This window comes from Hyperolius riggenbachi, chromosome 8 (genome assembly GCF_040937935.1).
Source record: "Hyperolius riggenbachi isolate aHypRig1 chromosome 8, aHypRig1.pri, whole genome shotgun sequence".
Classification (NCBI taxonomy): domain Eukaryota; kingdom Metazoa; phylum Chordata; class Amphibia; order Anura; family Hyperoliidae; genus Hyperolius; species Hyperolius riggenbachi.
The window spans coordinates 137372471-137399054 of record NC_090653.1 but is presented as its reverse complement, the minus strand read 5'-3'; the positions used below and the strand labels follow the sequence as shown (position 1 = coordinate 137399054).

At 47.1% G+C, this 26584-nt stretch overlaps 1 protein-coding gene across 5 annotated transcripts in view; it reads right to left on the bottom strand.

Annotated features, from left to right (window-relative positions):
• Nucleotides 1–26584, bottom strand: part of SMARCA1 (SWI/SNF related, matrix associated, actin dependent regulator of chromatin, subfamily a, member 1) — a 254961-nt gene that overhangs the window by 174496 nt on the left and 53881 nt on the right. For 4 of the 5 annotated variants that reach the window (XM_068251160.1, XM_068251157.1, XM_068251159.1 and 1 more), the window contains 3 exons: nucleotides 15599–15765; nucleotides 6506–6606; nucleotides 5820–5920 (listed from right to left, as the gene is read on the bottom strand). In XM_068251160.1, coding sequence (XP_068107261.1) covers nucleotides 5820–5920; nucleotides 6506–6606; nucleotides 15599–15765 — 369 coding nt within the window. Of the gene's footprint in view, nucleotides 1–5819; nucleotides 5921–6505; nucleotides 6607–15598; nucleotides 15766–26584 lie in introns of those variants that run through there. The other variant, XM_068251161.1, reaches the window with a different exon arrangement.

The window sequence follows — 26584 nt, the reverse complement described above, 5'->3', positions numbered from 1 at the left end:
CTGCGCAGTATACCGGCCCGACAGCGATCGCCTATTTCTGCCTATCTCTGAGAGAGAGAGCGGATACTGCGCTGGAGCTGGGAAGGTAAATATTTACATCCCCGCTGTTCGGGGAGCTTTATCTCCGCCGCCGTGGGACGCAGGAGGACGGGGGAAGCCTCAATAGGATCCAGAGGCTTCCCCCACCTGAGGCAAGTACCCCCCAGGGAAGGTTTTTTTTGTTACAGGTTTTCTTTAAGTCAGCACTCCTCTGCTTCTAGTGTATGTCCAGCAGCAGGAGTCACAATACATTGCATGCAGAGAGTGGTGAATGTCAGGTCATATATGTAATGATGGGGCTATGGCACTAAGGCCCCATTCACACTAAGATACTTTTCTAGGAATTTACAGAGCTTTGCTGAATGCCAGTGAACACAGAACCGCTATGACAAAGTTTCTCTCAGGAAGCATTCACACTATAATTGTGATGTATGTAAATCACAAATGAACTGCATACAGCATTTTGGGATTGTTTGCAGTGCGATTTTTGTTTCTTGATCGAGTTATCTCAATACTACCCCCCCCCCCCCCAACCAGCATTATGCCAACTTCTACCCACCTAGCATGATCCACTCCCACCCCACCCAGTGTGACCCTTTCTCTTCGTTCAGCGTTTCCTTACTTTTTCACCCAGCAGCACCCAGCGTGACCTTACTTCCCCACCCGGCTACTTTTTCATGCCACCCGGCTGGAAAATATTTCTGGGGAGAACACTGCACAGTGATCTTTCCCTCCCCCAGTGGCTACCCTCCTGTCCCCTGCAGCACCCACAGGGACCTTCCATCCCAAAAGCAGCACCTACAGTGACCTCTCCCATCGCCAGCGCCCACAGTGGCCTCTCCCAACATCCAGCATCCACTCCCTCCTCCAGTAACCACACTGACTTCTCCCAGCACCCACAGTGACCTTCCCTTCCTCCAGCACCCACACTGATCTTTTCCTTCCACAGCACCAACAGTGGCCTACCCTTCCCCCAGCACCCACAATGACCTCTACCTCCCCCAAGACCCACAGTGACCTCCCCAAAGGAGCCTTAGTGATCTCCCCCAAAGGACCCACAGTAACCTACCCTTCCCCCAGCACCCACACTAGGGCTGCACGATATATCGTTTTTTAATCGAAATCGCGATGTGCATCATCACGATTTCAGTATCGTCAGAGTGGCGTTTTTTTTTCTTTTTCATTGCGGCTGTATTTCCGCGTTCAATGCTGTCCCCAGCATTGCACGCGTACATTTCCGGCTTGTTACTGAGGTGCGCTTCCTCATTCCGGCCAGAAGGAGGAGTGAGGCACTGAATCGAGGAATGCACGGCCAGCTCTCTCTTCCTTTAGCTGCGGTGAAGCACGCATGGTTTTCTCCGATCCACCGCACAGTCACCCAGGCTCTCTTGCACAGCGGGGACCAGAGAACAGAACAGTGGCAGGGAGAGATACACCACACGCAGGCTTTATACAGCACACAGCGCAGCGTCCTGCTAAAGCCACTCTAGCTGTCCGTTTACAGACAGTTCTTATCTGTAACGAGCTTTGCTGGCAATTTCAGGTCAAAAGGGCAGGATCCGTAGCCTCACATCCCATCAGATAGCAATATATGGGCAGTGACACCAGTAATGACAAAGATCAGATTACAGCTACAGCGGTCTGTGTAAATGGACAGCTAGACTGGCTTTAACAGGACGTTGTGCTCTGTGCTGTATACAGCCTCTATACAGTCTGTGTGTATGCTCTATCTGCCTGGTCCTGCTGTGCTCTCTGTCACAGGCTCTGCTTCATGCCCATGCAGCTTAGCCACTACTTTAACTAGCCTGTCTGCCTAGTGCTTTAGGCTTAACAGTGGCAGTTGCAGAGTAGTCATTGTAGCTGCAGGGGTTAAGTGTAGTGTAGCTGGGAATAGGGGCAGAAGGTGTTAGAGTAGTGCATTGTAGCATAGCTGGTGGGCATCAGGAGTTAGCTTAGTGTGTTATTGATGGGAATCAGAGGTTAGCATTGTGCAGTGGAGTTTAATTGGTGGGGCATCAAGATTCAAGTTAGCATAGTGTATTGGTGGATCATCAGGTGTTAGCACAGTGTAGTGGGGGCAATGTGAATTTAGTGCTAAAGCTTGATTTAAAGAAAATCGTGAAAAAATCGAAATCGCAATTTTTGAGAGAAAAATCGCAATTTCAATTTTTTTCCTAAAACCGTGCAGCCCTAACCCACACTGAGCTCTACTTCCCCCAGCAACCACACTGACCTCTACCTCCCCTAGCAGCCACTATGCAATTCATAGCAGTGATCTCCCACCACTTGCACCCACAGCAATCCCACCAATATTCAGCACCCACATTACACTCAACCAGTAACCCCCACTATAAGCACCCTGCACCCAATACTCCCATCCGGCCTCCATATGGCACTTAGTACTTACATCAAACAGCCACATGACACCCAGTACCTGCACCCCTTCACCCTATAGCTGGCACCCAGTACTCACACCTACATGGCACCCAGCCCCAACATGGCACCTACTACTTACACCTGCACAAAGCCTTCACATGGCACCACTCACATAACTAGTACTAGCACCCAAAGTACCTGCACTCAGAACCCACATAACACACAATGCCCATCCATAGCTAGCACTCAGTGCAGGCAAGAATTCACACCTAAGTGATACCCAGTACCTGCACCCAACACCCACATGCTTCATCTGCAGTAGTTCCAGTTGCCCTAAGCCTACACTTGGTGCCCAGCACTAACACCAAGCACTCACATATGACATCCAGTACTTGCACCCAGAACTCACAAGGTACTGAGTACCTGCAATCAACACCTACATAATGCTTGATACCCACCCATACAGCCAGAATCCACATGGCACCCAGCATCTGCCTTTAGCATCCACATGACAACAAATGCCCCACTAGCCAGCACTCATCACCCATATGTCGCCATGTACTCACTCCCAGTATCCACTTGGCACTCACTCCCAGTACCCACTTTGCACCTAAGACCCACATACCCCCATAATCAACACCCACATGGCACAGAACTCACACCGCACCAAGTTTTAAAGCCATTATATGCACCTAGTACCCGTCCATGGCCAGCAACCAAATAGCACCCAGTACCCATCCTTGGTTCGAACCCATATGAGACTCAGTACTCTCCCATGGCATACATCCAGACCACACATGGCACTCCTTACACTGATGTCCAACACTCACATGGCTCCCTGTACCAATTAGCACTCACATGGCACCCACTATTGTTTATTACCATCTGCTACTCATTCAGCACCCAATACTGCATAGCACCCACTGCAAATAAACACCAAATACAAAGTGGACCTTGGTACCCACAGCAGCTTGACACAGACTGTACTTTGGCCTCTCGGCACCCACTGCAACTTAGCACAAAGTGAACCTTTGTATCAGTTTTGCTAATGCTTATCAACCACTGTTATTGGTAACCACTTCGTCTTTGCCTGAAAAGAAGCGTGGGTGCTGATCAAGAGGGACAGAAAGTAATGAAAGGTGAGTCCGTGCCTCCACTGTGGGCTCCACTGTGCCCACTCTAACAGTGGGGACCTATCACTGCTGATTTGAGGGTGGTGGCACCAAAAGAGTTGGTTGGAAGGAGACACAAAGTCTAATGCCTAATACTTTCTGGAGAGGGGGTATTACATACACAATTTAGCACTATTGATCGACTTCAAAATTGAGCACCACTCCCTTGAGGATCCTCTGCACGGCCCTGCCCCTTCCTGCAGCACCCACACTAACCTCTACTTTTTGCAGTACCCTCCCCTTCCCCTCATAGCTGGCACCCAGTACTCACACATTTACATGACACCAAGTACCTGCACCCAGGCCTAAAATTGCACCCAGTACTCAAACCTGCACACAGCTTCCACATGGCCCCCACTATCTGCACCAAACACCCACTTAACCTGTACCCGCACCCAAAGTACCGGCATTCAAAACCCATGTGATGCCCAAAGCCCACCCATAGCCAGTACCCAGTACAGGCATGGCGCCAAGTATTTGCACCCATGTCACACACAGTACCTGCACCCAGCACCCACATGACATCCAGTACATGCACCCAGATCTTACATGGCACTAAGTACCTGTAATCAACACTCGATACCCAACCATAGCCAGAACCCACATGACACTCAGTACTTACACCCAGAACCCACATGACACCCAGCATCTGCATTCAGCACCCACATGACAACCAATACCCTCCTAGCCAAAAACGAGGGGGGGGCATGCGGGGAAAAGCGTTGCCAGGCCCCTTTTTTAAATTTGAGCACCCCCCACTTAAGGTCCCTCTGCACGGCCCTGGACGCATAGACTCCACTCAGTGTCAGCAGATTCTGGAAGCTAATGTCCAGGAATCAGTGACAAAGCTAAAGCTGTGCCGGGGCTGGATCTTTCAACAAGACAACGACACTAAACACTGCTCAGAATCCACTAAGGCATTCATACAGAGGAACAAGTACAACGTTCTGGAATGGCCATCTCAGTCCCCAGACCTGAATATAATTGAAAATCTGTGGTGTGAGTTAAAAAGAGCTGTCCATGCTCGGAAGCCATCACACCTGAATGAACTAGAGATGTTTTGTAAAGAGGAATGGTCCAAAATACCTTCAACCAGAATCCAGAGTCTCATTGGAACCTATAGGAAGCATTTAGAGGCTATAATTTCTGCAAAAGGAGGATCTACTAAATATTGATTTCATTTCTTTTTTGTGGTGCCCAAATTTATGCACCTGCCTAATTTTGTTTAAACAATTATTGCACACTTTCTGTAAATCCAATTTCACGTCTCAGATTTCACTGTATGTGTCTCCTATATGATATATTTAACTGACATTTTTTATTGTAACAACCAACAATTTATACAAGAAAATTATGACGATTAACAAGGTTGCCCAAACTTTTGCATCCCACTGTACATTGACATATGGTTTGACCAGACGAAAAGGACGTTTGGTGTGTGTTAAACGTTGGCTGTACATTTCATCACATACACTATGGGCTCGATTCACCAAGCGGTGCAAAGTGTTAGCACCGTGGTGAAAAGGCCCTTATCACGCCTAAACTCAGTTTAGGCATGATAAGAAGGGCTTCGCGCGAAGTTACCGCGCGTACGCGCGTAAGTGCGCGCGCAGCACCCGACTCTTCGCGCGAAGCTCCCATTAAACCCTATGGGACTTTGCGCGCGCTCTCACGCGCGTTCGCGCGGTAACTTCGCGCGAAGAGCAGGAAAAAGCGGTGATAACTCAGTGGTGAAAAGGTCATCAAGCCTAAAGTCCTTTAGGCGTGATAACTGAGTTATCACCGCTTGGTGAATCGAGGCCCATGTTTTTAAATACCTGTTGTCTCAGCTACTAAAATTTCAATGCTTTGCCTCTGAAGAAGTGGCTGGTTCAAAAGCTGTTAAACGCGCGTCAGGCAATCCTGCTGACACATAGACTTTTATGATGTTTGTTGTACCTGCTGGCTATTTTAGGGTTATAATTTAAAGCTTCGTTTTATAAATCCCGCTGTTGTGGATTTGCTATGGGTCTGTTAAATCCTCACCCTGTTTTTTTCTTTATATCTCCATTTCCAAGATGCTGCAACTAGACCTAGAAGTAATTTACTATGCACAACTAGTGACATCATTCCAAGTATAGGTGGACAACAGTGAATATACTGTATAAATATGTTTCCTTATATGTATTATGATTACGATATTTTCTCTTGACAAATTATTTATAGGCTGCAAAAATAGAAGCTGGAACCCACCATTTCATCTGCTAGTATTCCATTAATGCCATTCTCATACAAAGAAATCATCCAATTCAGACCTCTGACTTGGTAATCCCTCAGTGTTCCTCTTTTAACATCTAAAGGCAAAATATTACAAAGAAAATTAGGCAAAATTAAAACTGACAGAAAAAAAAACACTTTTTGTTCTGATTGTTGTTGTTTTAGTCATGACAATTGGTTTCATAAAAGCATTTTAAAACTTGCCAAAATCTGTCTCTACTCAGAGACAAGTTCCCAGAACAGGAGAGTTTGAGACTGCTGGGGAATCTTCAAGCACCCTTAAAGTGAGAGGAATATGGAGGTTGACACTTTTTTTTTCCTTTTAAACTATGCTAATTGCCTGGCTGTCCTGCTGATCCTCTACCTCTAATACGTTTAGCCATAGACCCTGAACATGCGCGCAGGTCAGCTGATTATGAGTAAAGTAGGACTGGAATAGGACTAGGAGGACGTAGGAAGCCTCTGGGGGATCCAGAGGCTTTCATCTACCAAGGTAAGTATGTAACTTTTTGTTCTGTTGATCTCACAGTGGAAAAAAAAGGGTTTCCTGGTCTGTCATAAGAACACCTTGAAATATTAGGATTTTTGATGAAAAACATTAATTCAATTCAATAAAAATTAAAAAATGTAAAATTTAATTAAGTTAAGTTAACCATACTTACATGAAGGTGATTCTTCAAAGCGCACACACACACTAGATGTTTTGCGACTTTCTGATAATAATTCTTCATCTTCCTCTTGCTCTGTTCGCCGGTGCCGATTGCTACGTTAGTGAAAACAAATGTTATAAACATGATATATACATTACACACATGAATACACACAAAGGGCTTGATTCACAAAGCGGTGCTAACTGTTAGCACGTCCGTTTTCGCGCGAATTTTCGCATTGCGCGCGATCGCGAATTTTCGCGTGAAACGATAATGTTTTCGCGCGCAAACGCGTTTTTTTGCGCGAAATCGATATCGTTTCCGCGCGAAAATTCGTGTTTGCGCGCAAAAACGTTAACGTTTCACGTGAAAATTCGCGATCGCGCGCAATGCGAAAATTCGCGCGAAAACGGCCGTGCTAACAGTTAGCACCGCTTTGTGAATCAAGCCCATAGTGTTGGTTCCTTCCTCTGGCTTTGGAAGAAAGAAGCATTATGGCCCATACTCACGGGCTACAATTGTCGCCGCAACCACGTGGCACGCGCGTGTTGCGGCGACAGGTCGTCCGTGAGTATAAGGCGCGCACCCCGAACCGTCGCTCGTCGCTGCTGTCGCCATGCGATTGGCGGCGGTCAATCGCATGGCCTGCCGCCGCAACTTCGCCGCAACTGTCGCTAGTCCGCGTGTGTATGCGGACTAGCGACAGCAACCAATAGACAATCCACATCACTTCCGGCGAGGGGGAGGAACGTCGGCGACAGCTTCCGTCGCTGCACTAATCCCTCTTCCGCGTGTGTACGCGGAGGGACCTGATGACAAGCTGTCGCCGACCTGTCGCGCACACGCTCCCGTGTGCTAGCGACAGGCCACAAAAGTAGCCCGTGAGTATGGGCCATTAGAGTCACATGCAACGTGCCATGAAGCGCAAGTACTGAACTCCCATCGGCCATGTCCGCTTGATTGGTGCTGAAATGGTACTGAAGTGTAGTGGTAGGCAATATTTATGCGTTCTAAACACCAACACCACACACACACACACACAGTGGATTGGCGTACAGCCCACGTTTTCCCATTATTTAAAGAGACACTGAAGCGAGAGATCATAGTTAGCAGGTTAGCACGTGTGCCCCTGCTAAAACGCCGCTATCCCGCGGCTAAACGGGGGTCCCTTCACCCCCAACCCCCCCCGCAAAATCAACGACCAAATTGGTCATAGATTTTGCTGCTCCTAGAGGCAGGGCTAACGGCTGCAGCCCTGCCTCTAGTCGCGTCTATCAGCGGCGCATCGCCACCTCTCCCCCGCCCCTCTCAGCGAAGGAAGACTGAGAGGGGCGGGGGAGAGGCGGAGATACGCGCTGACAGACGCGCGTGGGGCAGGGCTGCGGCGGTTAGCCCTGCCTCAAACAGGAAGTAATCCCCCGCTGCTTGGAGGGGATTTCAGGGGGGTCAGGGACCCTTGTTTAGCCGCGGGATAGCGGCGGTTTAGCAGGGGCACACATGCTTCTGCTAACTATGAGCTCTGAAGCGAGATTTATTCTCGCTTCAGAGTCTCTTTAACCCCCTTGGCGGTATGAAAAATACCGCCAGGGGGCAGCGCAGCCGTTTTTTTAAAAAAAAAATTTTAAATCATGTAGCGAGCCCAGGGCTCGCTACATGATAGCCGCTGCTCAGCGGCATCCCCCCAGCCCCGCCGATCGCCTCCGGCGATAGGCGATCAGGAAATCCCGTTCAAAGAACGGGATTTCCTGGAGGGCTTCCCCCGTCGCCATGGCAACGGGGCGGAATGACATCACCGACGTCAGCGACGTCGGGACGTCATTGGGAGACCCGATCCACCCCTTGGCGCTGCCTGGCACTGATTGGCCAGGCAGCGCAGGGGTCTGGGGGGGGGGGGGGCGCGCGCCGCATCGGATAGCAGCGATCGGGCGCGCGGCAGCGGCGATCGGGGTGCTGGCACAGCTAGCAAAGTGCTAGCTGCGTCCAGCAAAAAAAAAATTATGTAAATCGGCCCAGCAGGGCCTGAGCGGCACCCTCCGGCGGCTTACCCCGTGTCACACACGGGGTTACCGCCAAGGAGGTTAAGAAGGGCAAAAAATCAGATCCAGGAAATTATAGACCTGTAAGCTTAAAGAGGAACTGTAACGACAAAACGGCCCCTGGGGGGTACTCACCTCGGGTGGGGGAAGCCTCAGGATCCTAATGAGGCTTCCCACGCCGTCCTGCGTCCCTCGGGGGTCTCGCTGTAGCCCTCCGTACAGCGGTGACGCAATATTTACCTTCCTGGCTCCTGCGCAGGCGCTCTGATGGCTGTCGGCGCCGAAGTAGGCGGAAATACCCGATCGCCGTCGGGTCTGCTCTACTGCGCAGGCGCAAGTTTCCGGCGCCTGCGCAGTAGAGCGGACCCGACGGAGATCGGGTATTTCCGTCTATTTCCGTGCCGAAAGTCGCCACAGCGCCCCCGCTGGAGCCAGCAAAGGTAAATATTGAACTGACAGTCGGCACAGTCGCCGGCTGTTCGGAGGGCTGCGGCGAGACCCCCGTGGGACAGAGGACGGCGTGGGAAGCCTCATTAGGATCCCGAGGCTTCCCCCACCCGAGGTGAGTACCCCCCAGGGGATGTTTTTCATGTTACAGAGTCTCTTTAACATCAGTTGTATGAAAACTATTTGAGGGGTTACTAAGAGATACTATACATGACTTCATAGTAGAAAATAATCTTATTTCTCAGCATCAACATGGGTTTACTAAAGACAGGTCCTGTTTGACTAACATGCTCAGCTTTTATGAGGTAGTGAACGCTAATGTGGATATTGGGAATGCTGTAGATGTGATATATTCGGACTTTGCAAAGGCCTTCGACACTGTTCTACACAAAAGTCTGGTACAAAAGTTGAGGATGCAAGGACTGGGGAAGAGTCGGTGTGCATGGATAGGGAACTGGCTAATGGACAAAGAGTTGTGGTCAATGGATCATACTCAAAATGGGTGACTGTTAGCAGTGGAGTCCCACAGGGGTCTGTACTGGGTCCAGTGCTCTTCAATTTATTTATGAATGACCTAGTAGATGCAGTAGTAAGCAATGTTGCTATTTTTGCAGATGATACAAAATTGTGCAGAATCATCAACTCTCAGGAAGATAGGGACATATTGCAACAGGATCTGGATAGGATGGCTATATGGGCACATAAATTGCAGATGAAATTCAATGTTGAAAAATGTAAAGTCATTGGTCGTACCAATGGTCTAGCACCATACAAAATAAAGGGGATACAGTTGGGGACATCAAACTTGGAGAAGGACTTAGGAGTACTCATTGACAACAAGTTAAATAATCATACTCAATGCCAAGCCGCTGCAACTAAAGCTAACAAAATTTTGGGATGCATTAAAAGGGAAATAAAAACTTGAGATGCTAGCATAATATTGCCCCTGTTTAACTCTCTAGTAAGGCCACATCTGGAATATGGAATTCAGTTCTGGGCACCACATTACTGGAAAGATATTGCAGTTTTAGAGCAGGTGCAGAGACGAGCAACAAAATTGATACGTGGGATGGAAGGTCTCGCTTACCAAGAAAGGTTAGATAAACTGGGTTTATTTAGTCTAGAGAAAATACGCCTTAGAGGGGATCTTATTAACATGTATAAATACATCAGAGAGCAATATTAAAGCTTGGCGGATGAGCTTTTTGTCCCTAGGCCTTCTCAAAAGACTAGAGGACATGATCTGTGCATGGAGGAAAAACGTTTTGGCCATTTATTTAGGAAAGGGTTCTTTACAGTAAGAGTGATTAAGATGTGCAATGCATTGCCACAGGAAGTAGTTATGGCAAATTCTATACCTGCACTTAAAGGGGGCTTTCCCTGCGTTGCAAGACATCCATGGCTACAATTACTAGGTCATGCCCAGTGATGTTGATCCAGGGATTTTATCTGATTGCCATCTAGAGTCGGGAAGGAATTTTTTCCCTTTTGGGGCTAATTGGACCAAGCCTTGTAAGGGTTTTTTGCCTTCCTCTGGATCAACAGGGATATGTGAGAGAGCAGGCTGGTGTTGTACTATGTTTTCTGGTTGAATTCGATGGACATATGTCTTTTTTCAACCCAAATAACTATGTAACTATGTAACTCAGAGGCTTTGGGGGCCCGTCCACCTCCCTCTCCCCAACCACAAGTGCAGCCAATTAGCAAAGAAACCTCCCCATTCATTCACAAAAACCATGTGCAGGAGCGTGTGTAATTTATTTCTGCTTCCAGAGGCTGCTTTACAGCAGAACACTCTTTGCTGTCATTTGCCGACTCCCAATCCTGTGGGGTTTGAGGAAAAAAGGGGCCCCATGCCCTATTAATTCTAGTTACACCCTACATAGATTTGGTAAAGTTGTACAAAAAAAACATTACTGTATAATAAAAAAAGATAAGAAATAGCAAGAGAAAGCATGACTAGCTAAGTATTTTGATCTTTTTTCAAAATCAGTTGGAACATGGAAACAAACAATTGTTTTGCTGTCAGCATTTAACAGATGTGACCATTTCTGAAATCCGTCTTTTAAATTATCATTTCAAAGTCTGTCTGTGAGTAACCACCTTAAAAGCCCTTTCACACTGGAGCGGTGTGGTGCGTTAAATTGACGCACTGCTACCACACTCCAATGCAAACCTATGGGGGAAATCACATTATCTGCGTTGTGGTGCAGTGCGCCGGAAGTCCTCAATGTGACGCGCTACCAAAACTACGTTACTGCCCATACCTGCTTCACTCTGCATTGGAGCAGAAATCATTAAAGTCTATGGCGACGCAAGGATTTTAAAAATGTTGGTGGCCGTGATGCGACGACGTTACGAAGCGCATGTGAGGAAGCATATTTTTACAATACTCTTCCATGCACTTTCGCATACCCAAAATAGGAAGTGACCACATACGCACCTCACTTTCTGCTTGGCTGGATGCCAGACAGGGAATACCGTGTAGTAATGCAGTATTCCCTGAAGGATTGTTCTTTGAGGTGCAGTGCAGCAGGTGCACCGCACCGCAACACTGACGCCAGTTTATAGTGTGAAACCAGCCTCAAGGACAACTGATCTGAGAGATATATGGAGGCTGCCATATATTTATTTCCCTTTAACCAGTTATGTAATTTTAGACAGATTATCTACATTCTGCAGGACTTCAGTTCCTGCGCAGAAACATAGATGATCGTCTATTGCAGCGAATGACCTCTGATCGCTCCTGTGCTCGCTCCCACGTGCGTTCTCACCGCCACCTGTTAGTGGGGAGAACCAGGGGCGTAACTAAGACCCACTGGGCCCCCTTGCAGAAATTTTAAGCGGGCCCCCTACCCCCCCTGGGACCCGCTCAGAGCCGTTTTGGGGGGCTGGAGGGGTCGCAGCATGAGGGTAAAGCTATGGCCACACTCGGCGGGAAAAGGGGGCGGTCCCCACCTCCCTCTGTGCTCCCCTCCAGCTTCTTTCTCTAGCCTCTGACGCGACTTCCTGTATAAACAGGAAGTCGCGTCAGACACTAGAACACCCCCCCCCCCCGCGGGTGCATGGGCTGCAGCCCCTATTGTTACGCCCATGGGGAGAACAATGAATAGGAACGCAGTTCCCATTCATTGATCTAAGTCCCCGTATCCCTGTGTCAATGATCGCCAGCATCAATGAGATGCCTGCAGTCATTGTAACTAAGGAAGTAACACGTCCACGCATTACTTCCTCTTTGCATACTAATAGTGGTGGCCAAATAGTAAATTTGTGGCCAAATAGTAAAATTACACCTACATACATTTATTTTAATAAACAGACCCACACATATATTTAATATTAACTCCTTACCACCCACACTCTCCCATTATTACCCAAATAAAACATTTGAATAAAAAAATTACAATAAAAATATACATAAATAGTTACCTTAGAGATTGAACTTTTTTAATATGTATGTCAAGAGGATAGATTACTATTATTTTTGAAAGTATGGGCTTGTAAATAGTGAGGGACGCAAAACTGAGAAAATGCACCTTTATTTCCAAATAAACTATTGGCGCTATACATTGTCCCAGAGCCTTCTGTCATGTTGCCCCTACGTTTTGGAACTCCTTACCTCAACAGATCAGGACAGCCCCATCCCTGGACGTGTTTAAATCCAGACTGAAAACCCACCTGTTCAGTCTGGCATTTGCAGAAATATAACTTTTGTTGTGTGAATACTTCATCCTACTAATTACTGAATCTGAGAGAGCCTAAGCGCTTTGAGTCCTATGGGAGAAAAGCGCTATAGAAATGTTATTGTATTGTATTGTATTGTATTGTTTTAGGGAAATATTTTAAACATTGCAATAACCGGGACAAATAAAATGTGTGGGCTTTAATTACGGTAGCATGAATTATTGAATTAAAACTGTAATTGCCAAAAACTGAGAAATATGATTTTTTTTCCCCCATTAAAATGCATTTGGAATAAAATAATTATTAGCAAAACTTACCACTCAAAGAAAGCCTAATTGGTGGTGAAAAAAGCAAAATAAAGATCGTTTTGTAGTGATAAATAGTAATAAAGTCGAGAATTTGACCAATAAACAGAAAGTAAATGGGGCTAGCACAAAAAGTCACATCTTTCTGGTGATTTCAATTCCTAATCCCCTAACAATTGAATACATCTTTATCTCTACTGGCCGACACTCTGGTGCATTTCTGAGATGGCCTCTATACTTTACATAAAGTTGATTTGCCAGTATAGTATTAATATTGGTAGGCAATGGGGTGGGGGTGATGTTGAGGAGTGTCTTGGCTTAACCAGTTTCAGCAAGCCTTTACTAAACACTACAATCTGACCAATATATGTAATCAGAAACAAAATGGCAGTCACAATCCATGTAAAGAAACTATTAGTCTAATAGATGAATTAATGGAAGGAGCGCTGAAAGGAGAAAATTGCTCTGGTACAGAAGGGGAAAATCCCCTCAGTAGTGAAGTGGTTAAAGTGGACCTGTACTTGCATAGCAAATATTGAATAGTTTTCAATCCATATGTAAATGCTTTAGACATCAACTGCACTGAGCTGTGTTTGTTTAGCTACTTCAGAGTGTAATTATCTGTAGGAGTGCCTTATCAGTACAGTCCTGGCCAAAAATGTTGAGACTGTCAAAAATATTGGAAATTAGAAAAGTTGGTGCTTAAGTTTTTATAATAGCAATTTGCAAATACTCCAGAATGATATGAAGAGTGTTCAGATGAATTGCATAGTTATTCTTTGCCATGAAAATTAACTGAATCCCCAAAAAACTTTTCCACTGCATTTCATTGCTGTCATTAAAGGACCTGCTGAGATCATTTCAGTAATCATCTTGTTAACTCAAGTGAGAATGTTGTCGAGCACAAGGCTGGAGATCATTATGTCAGGCTGATTGGGTTAGAATGGAAGACTTGACATGTTAAAAGGAGGGTGATGCTTGAAATCATTGATCTTCCATTGTTAACCATGGTGACCAGCAAAGAAACGCATGCAGCCATCATTGCATTGCATAAAAATGGCTTCACAGGCAATGATATTGTGGCTACTAAGTTTGCACCTAAATGAACAATTTATAGTATCATCAAGAACTTCAAGGAAAGACGTTCAATTCTTGTTAAGAAGGCTTAAGGGCATCCAAGAAAGTCCAACAAGCACCAGGATCGTCTCCTAAAAAGGATTCAGCTGCGGGATTGGAGTGCAACCAGTGCAGAGGTTGCTCAGGAATGGCAGCAGGCAGGTGTAAGCGCATCTACACGCATAGTGAGGTGAAGACTTTTGGAAGATGGCCTGGTGTCAAGAAGGGCAACAAATAAGCCACTTCTCTCCCTCCAAAAAAAAACCATCAGGGACAGATTGATCTTCTGCAGAAAGTATGGTGAATGGACTGCTGAGGACTGGGGCAAAGTCATATTCTCCGATGAAGCCCCTTTCCGATTGTTTGGGGAATCTGGAAAAAGGCTTGTCAGGAGAAGAAAAGGTAAGTGCTATCATCAGTCCTGTGTCATGCCAACAGTAAAGCTTCCTGAGACCATACATGTGTGGGGTTGCTTCTCATCCAAGGGATTGGGCTCACTCACAATTTTGCCAAAAAGCACAGCCATGAATAAAGAATGGTACCAAAACACCCTCCAACAGCAACTTCTTCCAACAATCCAACAACAGTTTGGTGAAGAACAATGGACTTTCCAGCACAATGGAGCACTATGTTATAAGGCAAAAATGATAACGAAGTGGCTCAGGGACCAAAATGTTGACATTTTGGGTCCATGGCCTGGAAACTCCCCAGATCTTAATCCCATTGAGAACTTGTGGTCATTCCTCAAGAGGCGGGTGGACAAACAAAAAACAACTAATTCTTAGAAACTCAAAGAAGTGATTATGAAAGAATGGGTTGCTATCAGTCAGGATTTGGCCCAGAAGTTGATTGAGAGCATGCCCAGTCGAACTGCAAAGGTCCTTAAAAAGAAGGGCCTACACTGCAGATACCGACTCTTTGCATAAATCTCATGTGATTGTCAATAAAAGCCTTTGAAACGTATGAAGTGCTTATAGATATATTTCAGTACATCACATAAACAACTGAAACAAAGATCTAAAAGCAGTTTAGCAGCAAACTTTGTGAAGACTAATATTTTTGACAGTCTCAAAACTTTTGGCCAGGACTGTAGGTGTGACTGTTTTCCAGGGGGTCACCTAGCTTCTTCAGAAACCAAAAGAGTGCACTCTTGGCTTTCGGATGAAGCTAGGTGACACCCTTCAAAATGGTCGCCAAGCCATGCACCTCCCCCCCCTCCCCCCAGCGCCCACTGCTGGACCTCTCTCCCCCAAAAGCCAACATCAAGTACACAACACACACGCCTGAGTTCATTCAAATATTGAAGTTTACTCTTATGCACTTACACCTTGCTGCTACTATGCTAAAAATAAATTATGCTCATTAGTGCCGGATGTCTACTCCTCTACTTGTTCAACTGGTATTATTTAAAAGGAAATAAATATGGCAGCCTCCACATTCATCTCGGGTCAGTTGTCCTTTGAAAAAGCTCAAAAACAGCCATATTGACATTATTTTAGGATGTATGACATACATACTCTCCAGCAATTAACAAGGTCTGCTTTTCATCTTTCTTCATCCGGGGGCGTCCTAGTTTCACTTTGAGCGGAGAAGTTGGGGACTTCTGCGAAGCTGGCTGAATGAAATGTGCAAACAGCTCTGTTTGCTTCAAGAGGAATTCAAATCTTTTTGAGCGATCTGTTTTCTAGAAGACAAATGTTACAAATGTCCATCATTATGAATAGCTGTACTTTACACATTTTAGCATCTTATTTATTTACTTTTTGTAATGCTGGGTAGTTTTGTAATGCTGGGTAGTCTAAATTTAGCTGTGAATAAGTCAGTATTTAATTGTACCAGCAGATGGCAGCAACATGCAAGAAGTGATGTCTAACCTCAGCATATTCAAGTGGATTTATCAATTTTTTCAGTTCACATATACAGTATCAATTTGGTCAAAGAAAAAAATAAAAGTACAACTTTTTAAAGCATATATTATTATGCGTTATTCAGTAAGTCATTACAAGGCAGCAAACTGTGTAAAAATATAATAACTCCTCTCAACAATCAGATTATATTAAATAAAATAAACACAAACATTACAAGAGGCTAGCTTCTGACTGGTTTCTATGGGTTACAATACATTTCATAATTTTATTTGTATGAAATATACCTGACACAAAAACATAACCGAGCAAGAGTGGTTACACATTCATCTGATCTGTTGGTTGGAGGTTTTACAAGGAAAATAAGAAGGCTACAAGAAATCAGTTTCTGAAATGCATGAATATTAATGTATTGCTTAGTACAGTAGTTCAGAGTAAAGTGTTGTAGTTGAGCAACTAGAGCATAAACTTGTGGTATCTACTCCAACAGCTACTCTGTTAGGCCCGGTTCACACTTGCGGTTCTCTGCCAAACGGACCGGATGACCTGACCGGATCCGGACCGGATCCGGATCGGAACCGTACGGTTCTGATCCGGATCCGATCCGGATCCGGTCAGGTTGCATCAGGTGTTCATCAGGATGCGATCCGGATCCGTTTGGCAAAAGTTAGTACAAACCAAATAAAATGTTGGGGTCTGGGAGGTCAGCAGAAGGGGGACCTGTGGAATCAGGCCCTCCGCTGTTTAGCACTCACCTCCACCTCCGACATGCTGCCAACATCTCCAGCTCGTTTAAAGTCACTGCTGATCCACTCCAAAATGCTTGCCTATGTGTCCCCATCCAAAATCGCCGCAACAATCCGCATAGGAAGTGGGGTAGAACATCCGGATTTTTAGCCAGTGTGTTGTGCGCTCTCCGGTTCTCATTGCTTTGTATTGGCCGGATGGTGCAGTCCGGCTCCGCCCCGGATACGGCTGCCGGAGGAGCCGGACCAAAAAATAGCGCATGTTGGGTCTTATGCCGGGACCGGATCCGGTCCGGACGAAACGGACGCATGTGAACGCACGCATAGGCTTTCATTGCTATGCCGTGCGTCCGTTCCGTCCGTCCCGCATGCGGTCCTGCTCCGGCACGGCGATTCCGGACGGCGCCCGCTAATGTGAACCGGGCCTTAGCGTGGCCACTTTGGGCTGTGTAGCATGATGGACATGAAGAGTGTTCAAGTAATGGTGAACTGTAGTATAGAACTAAGACAATAAACCAGGGCATTTAACTTATCCTCCTCATTTGTGTAGTCAACTCCAATCCTTTGTGACCATATGTACTTTTGCATGCCAGATGTGTCTGTCAATCAATGCTTCTTGAAAACCTAGTTTATAGGTTACATCAATTAGGGATAGGGATAGGTTGGAAGAGGTGTCGGTTTAGACTTTGGTATACTGCCTGTTATGTTTTGAATGGCTACATATAATATCTGATGAGGGCTTGAGGGTCTTTTTTATCAAGAGGACTTTAGCTTGGATCATATTTTTATTCATCAGGAAAACGTATCTTATGGTAAACATTGTATGGTAAAGACTAGCTTCTTTTTTTAATGTAAATTCCCCACTATGCTGGAAATGCAATTAAGGGAAAGCTCAAGTCTTAAGCTGTGTACAATTTTACCCCCTTCCATGTAGTATGAGAGCCATACTCTACACAGTCTATTCTATTGAGCTGAACTCCCCATCAGATAAAAATCTTTGCAAGATCCTGCACACAAAGATGCTGTACACATTCGAAAGATCAGTATCTGCAAAAGATTAGTTATATTACAGAGACAGTGCAACTAGAAAAGACTGCAGTAATCCAGAGCACATTAGAACAGGTATAGGAACTTATAGGATAGAAGAAATAAGGCTGACAATTGTGTTAGGCCTGGAACCCACTGAAAACCGCAAACGCAAAACGCAACCGCTAGCGTTTTGTCTGAGCGGTTTGCAAGCGGATTCATGCGCGTTTTTGGTCGTGTTTTGCAACATTGTATTTTTTTCCCCAGCGGGTGCCTAGCGTTTTGCGTTTTGTGTTTTTATCCTGATTGGTCCTGTGAATTATTTTTTCATTTTGTTACAGTGTGCTGAACCGCAAAACGCTAGCAAAACCGCTCAGTTTAGGTTTTGCTGAGCGTTTCCGCTAGCGGTTCAATACTTTACATTGAAGCGCTAACGCTCCCAAAATGCTGCATGTCCTGCGTTTGCGTTTCTAAGAAACGCAAACGCTCCTGTGGAAGTTGCCCCATCCATTAACATTAGCCCAGCGTTTTGGCAAACTGCTAGCGTATCGCAGTGCTGCCAAAACGCTGCCAAAAGCGCTCCTGTGGGTTCCAGCCCTAACAGAGTCTCTTTAATGCCGGGCATACACGGGTCTTTCCGACAGGTCCGAGCACCGCGCGGATCGATTCCCCGCTCGATCCCGGGGACGCGGCAGAAGTCGATCCAGCGGCGAATCGAGCCGCCGAATCGCTCCGTGTATGCACAGCATAAGGCATTGGCAAGGTGGGGTAGGCATTCTTGAAGAGGTAAGTTTTGAGGGCTTGTTTGAAGGTGCTGAAGGAGGGGGCAAGCCTGATGGGCATTGGGAGAGAGGGCTACATTACTGACATCTGTGTTGCCCATTTATAACAAGAACTCAAGCTGATTTTAGGATAGTCCTGATTTGAAAAATGCATGTGTATAAAGCACAGAATTAGAGTGCAATAAAAAATCTTTGTGCAGTATTTCAATTTCCAACCGTGTGGCAAATGGTGAAAGGGTCAATTTTACATATGCACACCACCAAATAAAATTATAATAGTATTATTATTAGTAGTAGTAGTAATAATAATAGTAATAATAATAATAATAATAAAAAATGTGATGTCTCTCCAGCACACCCAAAAGTGGGGGATTCACCACATGATAAGACCTTAAATGTGATTGGGTCTGAATGCTCTTTGGGGCACACAAAGCTTCCCTCCAGTTCCAAACCTCCCCATAGTTTAAAAAATGCATACTTGGAAATAAATCCAGAAAATGCAAATACAGTAAAGTCTGAAAGAGCCCTAAATAGGGATACTTCTAGAGCCTCACCTGTTTCAGTGATGAACTGTAGGAATTACATCTTACTGGCCTTTGCATGTGTCTAATATGGGCATGCACTGTAATAACAATGAATGGGAGCAGAACTGCTGCTAGCCAGAAAAGAACAGCTCTGTATGCAGCAGTCCCCTCATTCTGACATTGAGACACTTTAATCTGCTGTCCACTCTGCATACTGATATTTTAAAGAGAAGAGATCAGCAGCACCACGAAGATGTATTTAAGCTCTTTATTGCATAAAAGATAAAGCCCAGGGACAGCGACAGACGCTGTTTCGGAGGTGAACTCCTTCCTCAAGCTGTATAGGCTCAGGAGTGAGTGAGCCTATACAGCTTGTGGAAGGAGTTTACCTCCGAAAAAGCGTCTGCTGCTGTCCCTGGGCTTTATCTTTTATGCAATAAAGAGCTTAAATACATCTTCGTGGTGCTGCTGATCTCTACTCTTCATGCTTTGGGAGCTGCTGGACTACAGCGCCATATCAGCCTTGCACACGTTTACCCTCACTAGGGTGCCCATCGACTACGGTTAATACTGATATTTTAAGGCACCAGCAAATTTTTAGGGCACCAGCAAATTTTTAGGGCCCAAATTTTTAGGGCCCAGGGGGGAAGAGGCACCCGCGCCTGCCGGTTCTCTAGAGCCCATAATTCAACGGGCTATAGGACTAGAATATAATAATCACAAGTGGTGTAATTAATTTCTGTTTTTTTGTTTATCTTCTGGAGTCTTTACTTAGCATTAATAATTCCAGAACACATAGGGCTCGATTCACAAAGCGGTGATAACCCAGTTAAAGACTTCAAGCGTGATAACCATTTTTATCATGCCTAAACTCAGTTTAGGCAAGATAAGTTTAGGCATGATACGTTTAGGCATGATAAGTTTAGGCATGATAAGTTTAGGTGTGATAAGTTTAGGCATGATAAGTTTAGATAAGTTTAGATTGCGCGCAAAGTCCCGCACGCAAAGCAGCGCCATTAAACTCTATGCAAAGTGCACCAGACTTTGCTAGCGCAACACTTTTGATCAGCTGTGCACTGCGGTGCTAACCCAGTTGGTGCTTAAACTTATCACGCCTAAAAACTTATCACACCTAAACTTATCATGCCTAAACTTATCACACCTAAACTTATCATGCCTAAACTGAGTTTAGGCATGATAAAAGGCTTTTCACCAGGGTGCTAACTGTTAGCACCGCTTTGTGAATCAGGCCCCTAATGAGGTGAGTGAGTGTGCTGCCTTTATTCCTCCCCGCTTTGATCTGTAATGCTGCAGGGAGTAAAGGGAGGAAATGACATCAGGATTGGCTTCAGTCTGGAGGTCCTAAGATGGCCCCTGCCAGAAATAGAGATCTCCAAATTTACCATTTACAATTAACTGCAATCAAAACGTGGACAGTGCAATGCGCCTATTATGTAAGTAGAGCAAGTATTTATCTTCTTACATACGTGTTTTTTTTCTGGCATAGTGTGGCTCAGTGGTGCTCAGCAGAGCTCGAATATTCGAGTAGCTCGAATATTCGAGCTCTTTTCCAGCTATTCGAGCTCGATATTCGAGCTCCGAATAGCTGTAGCTATTCGAATGGGCTATTCGAGTACACTCGAATAGCCCATTCACTATTCGAGCTATTCGAGCAAAACGGCGCTATTCGAGCTCGGTACCGAGCTCGAATAGCGTCATAGCCCAGATTGATGTCCTTAGAGCCAATCAGAGGGCTCCCAGGCCCTCTGACGGCAGCCAATCACAGAGGGGGACCCTGGCCAGCCCCTACCCTATAAATAGCGGCCGCCATGTTCCGTTTCTCCGTGCTTGCCTGAGACTTGTACAGAGAGAGAGTTGCTCCTTTGTGCTTTGGCTTAGCAAGAGCTCTATTGTGGTCATTTACCTAGCGTTTTTGCTCACATACACCTCCTATACACACCTATATTGTTGTTAGTTAGTTAGACATTGTATTTTAGTTAGTAGCTTTTGTGTTACATAGAGACAGGCCAGCTGCTGCAGGCTTACAGCTTTAGGCCTCAGGGCCTTGCCTGTGTGGGCAGCTGTCCTCCTGTCCTCTGTTTATTTCTCTCTATTCTATACCAGTATTTCTGCTGTCCTTTACTACTGATTGTATTAGTATTGTAGTTATATACTGTAACTGTACTAGGACACTCACTGTCACTGTTCATAGGCTACTAGCTGCTCCTGCGTGTGTGCACTCACTTTCTGTGTACACACTACACACACTCTATTTCCTTCTGATAACTGATTGATTATTGTAATTGATTATTGTAATTAGTTAGTTGTACTTACTGTTACTACTTACTGTACTAGGAGTCTAGGACACTCAGTCACTGTTCATAGGCTACTAGCTCCTGCGTGTGCGCACTCACTGTCTGTGTACACACTACACACACTCTATTTCCTTCTGATAACTGATTGATTATTGTAATTAGTTAGCTGTACTTACTGTTACTACTTACTGTACTAGGAGTCTAGGACACTCAGTCACTGTTCATAGGCTACTAGCTCCTGCGTGTGTGCACTCACTGTCTGTGTACACACTACACACACTCTATTTCCTTCTGATAACTGATTGATTATTGTAATTAGTTAGTTGTTTGTACTTACTGTTACTACTTACTCTTACTGTACTAGGAGTCTAGGACACTCAGTCACTGTTCATAGGCTACTAGCTCCTGCGTGTGTGCACTCACTGTCTGTGTACACACACTACACACACTCTATTTCCTTCTGATAACTGATTGCTTATTGTAATTAGTTAGTTGTACTTACTGTTACTACTTACTCTTACTGTACTAGGAGTCTAGGACACTCAGTCACTGTTCATAGTCTACTAGCTCCTGCGTGTGTGCACTCACTGTCTGTGTACACACACTACACACACTCTATTTCCTTCTGATAACTGATTGATTATTGTAATTAGTTAGTTGTTTGTACTTACTGTTACTACTTACTCTTACTGTACTAGGAGTCTAGGACACTCAGTCACTGTTCATAGGCTACTAGCTCCTGCGTGTGTGCACTCACTTTCTGTGTACACACTACACACACTCTATTTCCTTCTAATAACTGATTGATTATTGTAATTGATTATTGTAATTAGTTAGTTGTACTTACTGTTACTACTTACTGTACTAGGAGTCTAGGACACTCAGTCACTGTTCATAGGCTACTAGCTCCTGCGTGTGTGCACTCACTGTCTGTGTACACACACTACACACACTCTATTTCCTTCTGATAACTGATTGCTTATTGTAATTAGTTAGTTGTACTTACTGTTACTACTTACTCTTACTGTACTAGGAGTCTAGGACACTCAGTCACTGTTCATAGTCTACTAGCTCCTGCGTGTGTGCACTCACTGTCTGTGTACACACACTAAACACACTCTATTTCCTTCTGATAACTGATTGATTATTGTAATTAGTTAGTTGTTTGTACTTACTGTTACTACTTACTCTTACTGTACTAGGAGTCTAGGACACTCAGTCACTGTTCATAGGCTACTAGCTCCTGCGTGTGTGCACTCACTTTCTGTGTACACACTACACACACTCTATTTCCTTCTGATAACTGATTGATTATTGTAATTGATTATTGTAATTAGTTAGTTGTACTTACTGTTACTACTTACTGTACTAGGAGTCTAGGACACTCAGTCACTGTTCATAGGCTACTAGCTCCTGCGTGTGTGCACTCACTGTCTGTGTACACACTACACACACTCTATTTCCTTCTGATAACTGATTGCTTATTGTAATTAGTTAGTTGTACTTACTGTTACTACTTACTCTTACTGTACTAGGAGTCTAGGACACTCAGTCACTGTTCATAGGCTACTAGCTCCTGCGTGTGTGCACTCACTGTCTGTGTACACACACTACACACACTCTATTTCCTTCTGATAACTGATTGATTATTGTAATTAGTTAGTTGTACTTACTGACTGTTACTACTTACTTACTTACTGTACTAGGGACACTCACTCAGTCACTGTTCATAGGCTAGCTCCTGCGCGTGTTTGCGCGTGCGTGCACTCACTGTCTGTAGTGTACACACACTAAATTTACTTGTGATTACTACTGATTATTGTAACTGCTAGTTGTACTTCCTGACTGTTACTACTTACTTACTGTACTAGGGACACTCACTCAGTCACCTCACCCACCAACCCACTCCATTAAAGTACCCCACTTTTCACCCGCCCTTTTAAAAAACTTTTGTCTATACGCCCAAAACATCAAAGATGTCTGGAAGTGGCAGCCAGCGCGGTTTGGGCAAGGGGAAGGGCAGCAAGGGAATCAGGAGGAGAGGGAGCAGCATTGTGGCAGGCCGCGGCCGCGCCACCATGCACAGTTCCGCAGCAGCAGCAGCAGCGTCAGTGGCTAACATTCCTCCCATAGCCACTGGCCGTGGACGCCTTGGGCGCCGCCCAGCAGGAGCATCTGCAACTCACGCTGCAGAGACACAGCAGCAGCAGCGTGTAGCACCTGCTCCGATTTTCCTCCAGCCGGGTCGGAAACGTCCCATTGAGGAAAAGCATGCAGACACTGTGGTGCAACTCATGACGGAGGATGAGCAGCCCGCCATCAGCTCTGCATCCGAGGCCTCCACCCTCACCACCACCACCACCACCACCCCTGTTCGCAGCAGCCGCCCAGCAGGGTCTGGGGAGGAGGCCAGTTCACCGTCACAAGTTGGCGACCTGTCACTCAGCAGTATTTTTACCCCAGGCACCATCAGGGTATTGTCTGCTGTTGTTGGCGATTTTGAGGAGGAGATGCTGATGGGCACTTTGGGGGATGAGGGATTGGACAGCAAGCCTGTCGCGACAGTCAAGCAGCCCATCCATGCATCAGGAGAGGAGTTTGGGGGGTCATCTTTCCAGCAGGACATGTTTCAGGAGGGGGAGGATGATGATGACCCGGTGACAGACAGAGACTGGGTGCCACCACCTCCAGGGGATGTCGTCCTCAGCAGCTCTGAGGAGGAGGAGGAGGATGCTCTTGTGGGCCTTGCAAGGAGGCACATCATTGCAAGCATTGGCAGCAGTAGGCAGGTCCCACAGCCTGCTGGTGTCTCAGGCTCAGCAGCAGCAGCAGCAGCATCTGCCGGTACCACCACCAGCCGCACCCAAGCCCCCCAAGCCCCCCCCCACCAACCACCACAGGGAGACAGGCAGCAGCGCTTCCATGCCGTAGGGGGATGTTTCTGTCACCAATCTGGCGATATTTCACCATGCCCACTGTGTACAGCAAGTACGCCACTTGCAACCACTGTCAGCGGAAGTTGAGCAGAGGTGCAGACCCCTTAAAGTTCAGCACCAGCTCGCTCATCAACCACCTTGCTGCGAAACATTTCCACCAGCATGAGGAGTTCCAGAGGCTGAAGGCATCTGGTGCTGGCAGTGGCACCACACCCATCACTGCACAGCCTTCAGCAGCAGCAGCAACAGCAGCCACCCGCCCTCCTGCTCCTCCAGCAGCACCAGCAGGAGTGCGGAAACGCACTGCTCCTCCCCCCTCTGCAACTCCTGCCGCCGACACTGAGGCCTGTTCTGGCAGCCAGTCCTCAGTGGCCTCCTCCGCTGTGTCTGCTGATTCCCGTGCCAGCAAAAGGCCACGCCAGAGCCTTTTGAGCGAGTCCTTCCAGGGGGTGGTTAGGGCTCTGCCTCCCAGCAGCCGTCGCGTGCGGCAGCTGAACGGCTTGCTGGCACGGGCCATGTGCTCCCAACTCCTGCCGTACACGCTCGTGCAGGAGGGGAGCGACATTCGTGCGCTGCTTGCTTGCGCAGCCCCAGACTGGCAGCTCCCCAGCAGACACTTTTTCTCCCGCAAGGCCATTCCTGCACTGCACCGCTTTGTGATGGCCAATGTGGAGCGAGGGCTGGAGCACGCGGTTGGTGAAAGGGTCCACGTCACCATGGACTCCTGGAGCAGCCGCTTCGGGACAGGCCGCTACCTGTCCTTCACTGTCCACTGGGTCAGCTTGGTGGAAGGGGGTGAGGATGGGAGAGCAGCAGCGGGCACAGCAGCAGCAGCAACACAGTGGGTGGTGCCACCCCGCAGGGTCAGGGGAACTGCAGCAGGTTCCTCCGATCCTCTGCCATCCTCCGGCACACCTGGCCAAACCCCCCGCCTCAGCAGCAGCGTGAAGGCCCGCCACTGCCAAGCGCTGCTGCACTTGGTCAGCCTTGGGAAGACCAAGCTGACGGCAACCCATGTGTTGGCCAAACTCCAGGAGCAGGAGAGGATTTGGCTGACCCCCAGAGGCCTCAGAGTCGGAGAGGTGGTGGCCGACAATGGGGCCAATCTGGTTGCCGCAATAGACAGGGGAAACCTGACCCACATCCCCTGTCTTGCCCACGTGCTGAACCTGGTGGTGCAGAAGTTCTTGCGCACCTACCAGGGGATGGGCGAACTGCTGGAAACGGCAAGGAACGTTGTGCGTCACTTCCGGCGCTCGGCTGCAGCCTGTGCGAGCCTGGAAGACGTGCAAAAGGAGCTGGATCTGCCACGCCATCGGCTGATCCTTGACGTTCCGACTCGCTGGAACTCCACCCTGGCGATGTTGGAGCGTCTGGTTGAACAGAAGCACGCTGTCAACCAGTACCTTGCCCTGGCCACTGTTTCCGCCGCTCAGAGAAGGGACAAGACCAGCAACATCCCGTCCATCGTCCCCGATGATGACTGGAGGCACATGCAGCAGGTGTGCTTAGTGCTGGCTCCCTTTCTGCAGGCCACTAACATGGTGAGCAGGGACCATGCTATGGTCTGCGAGTGGGTGCCCCTGGTTTGTCTGCTGAACAGGGCCCTCGATGCTTTGCTGGAACAGGGAGCGGCAGCCTTGGACCAGCAGGAGCGGCAAGCAGCTGCACAGTCCACCTCTGAGGGGGAGGAGGAGGAGGACTTGGTAGAGGTCCCTGACCTTGCTGGTGATGAGGGGGAGCAGCACAGTGCAGCTGAGTTGGTGCGGGGGTGGAGAGAGGATGAGGCTGACGAGGCAGAGGAGGAGGATGAGGACAGCAGCACTGCCGTCGATGTGCCAGCAGACGTGGCCCGCCTCTTCCCAATGGCAGCGCACATGCTGACGTGCCTGCGCAGAGACCCCAGGGTGATCCAGATGAAGCAGAGGGAGGACATCTGGATCAGCATGATGTTGGACCCACGCCTCAAGGGGAAGTTGAGCCAGTTCCTGCCGCCTGCAGGAGGAGACCCAGCGCAACAAATAAGGAGCTTGCAGCAGGCCCTTGTTGAGCGCTTGGAGGAAGCCTTCCCCCAGCCTTCCACCCCCACTGTCCAGCAGCCAGCACAGAGGCAGCAGCAGGTGCCTGCATCCAGCAGCAAGCGCCCCACAGACCTGCTGTCTCTCAGTCATGAGCTCTACAGGACTGTAGAGGCTCCGGCAGCAGTGACCAGAGAGGAGGTGCATGCAGCAGCATCCTCCACCGGTCACAGCCAGCGCCTGACCCGCATGGTGGCTGACTACATGGGGTCCTACAGCGGGCTTGACAGC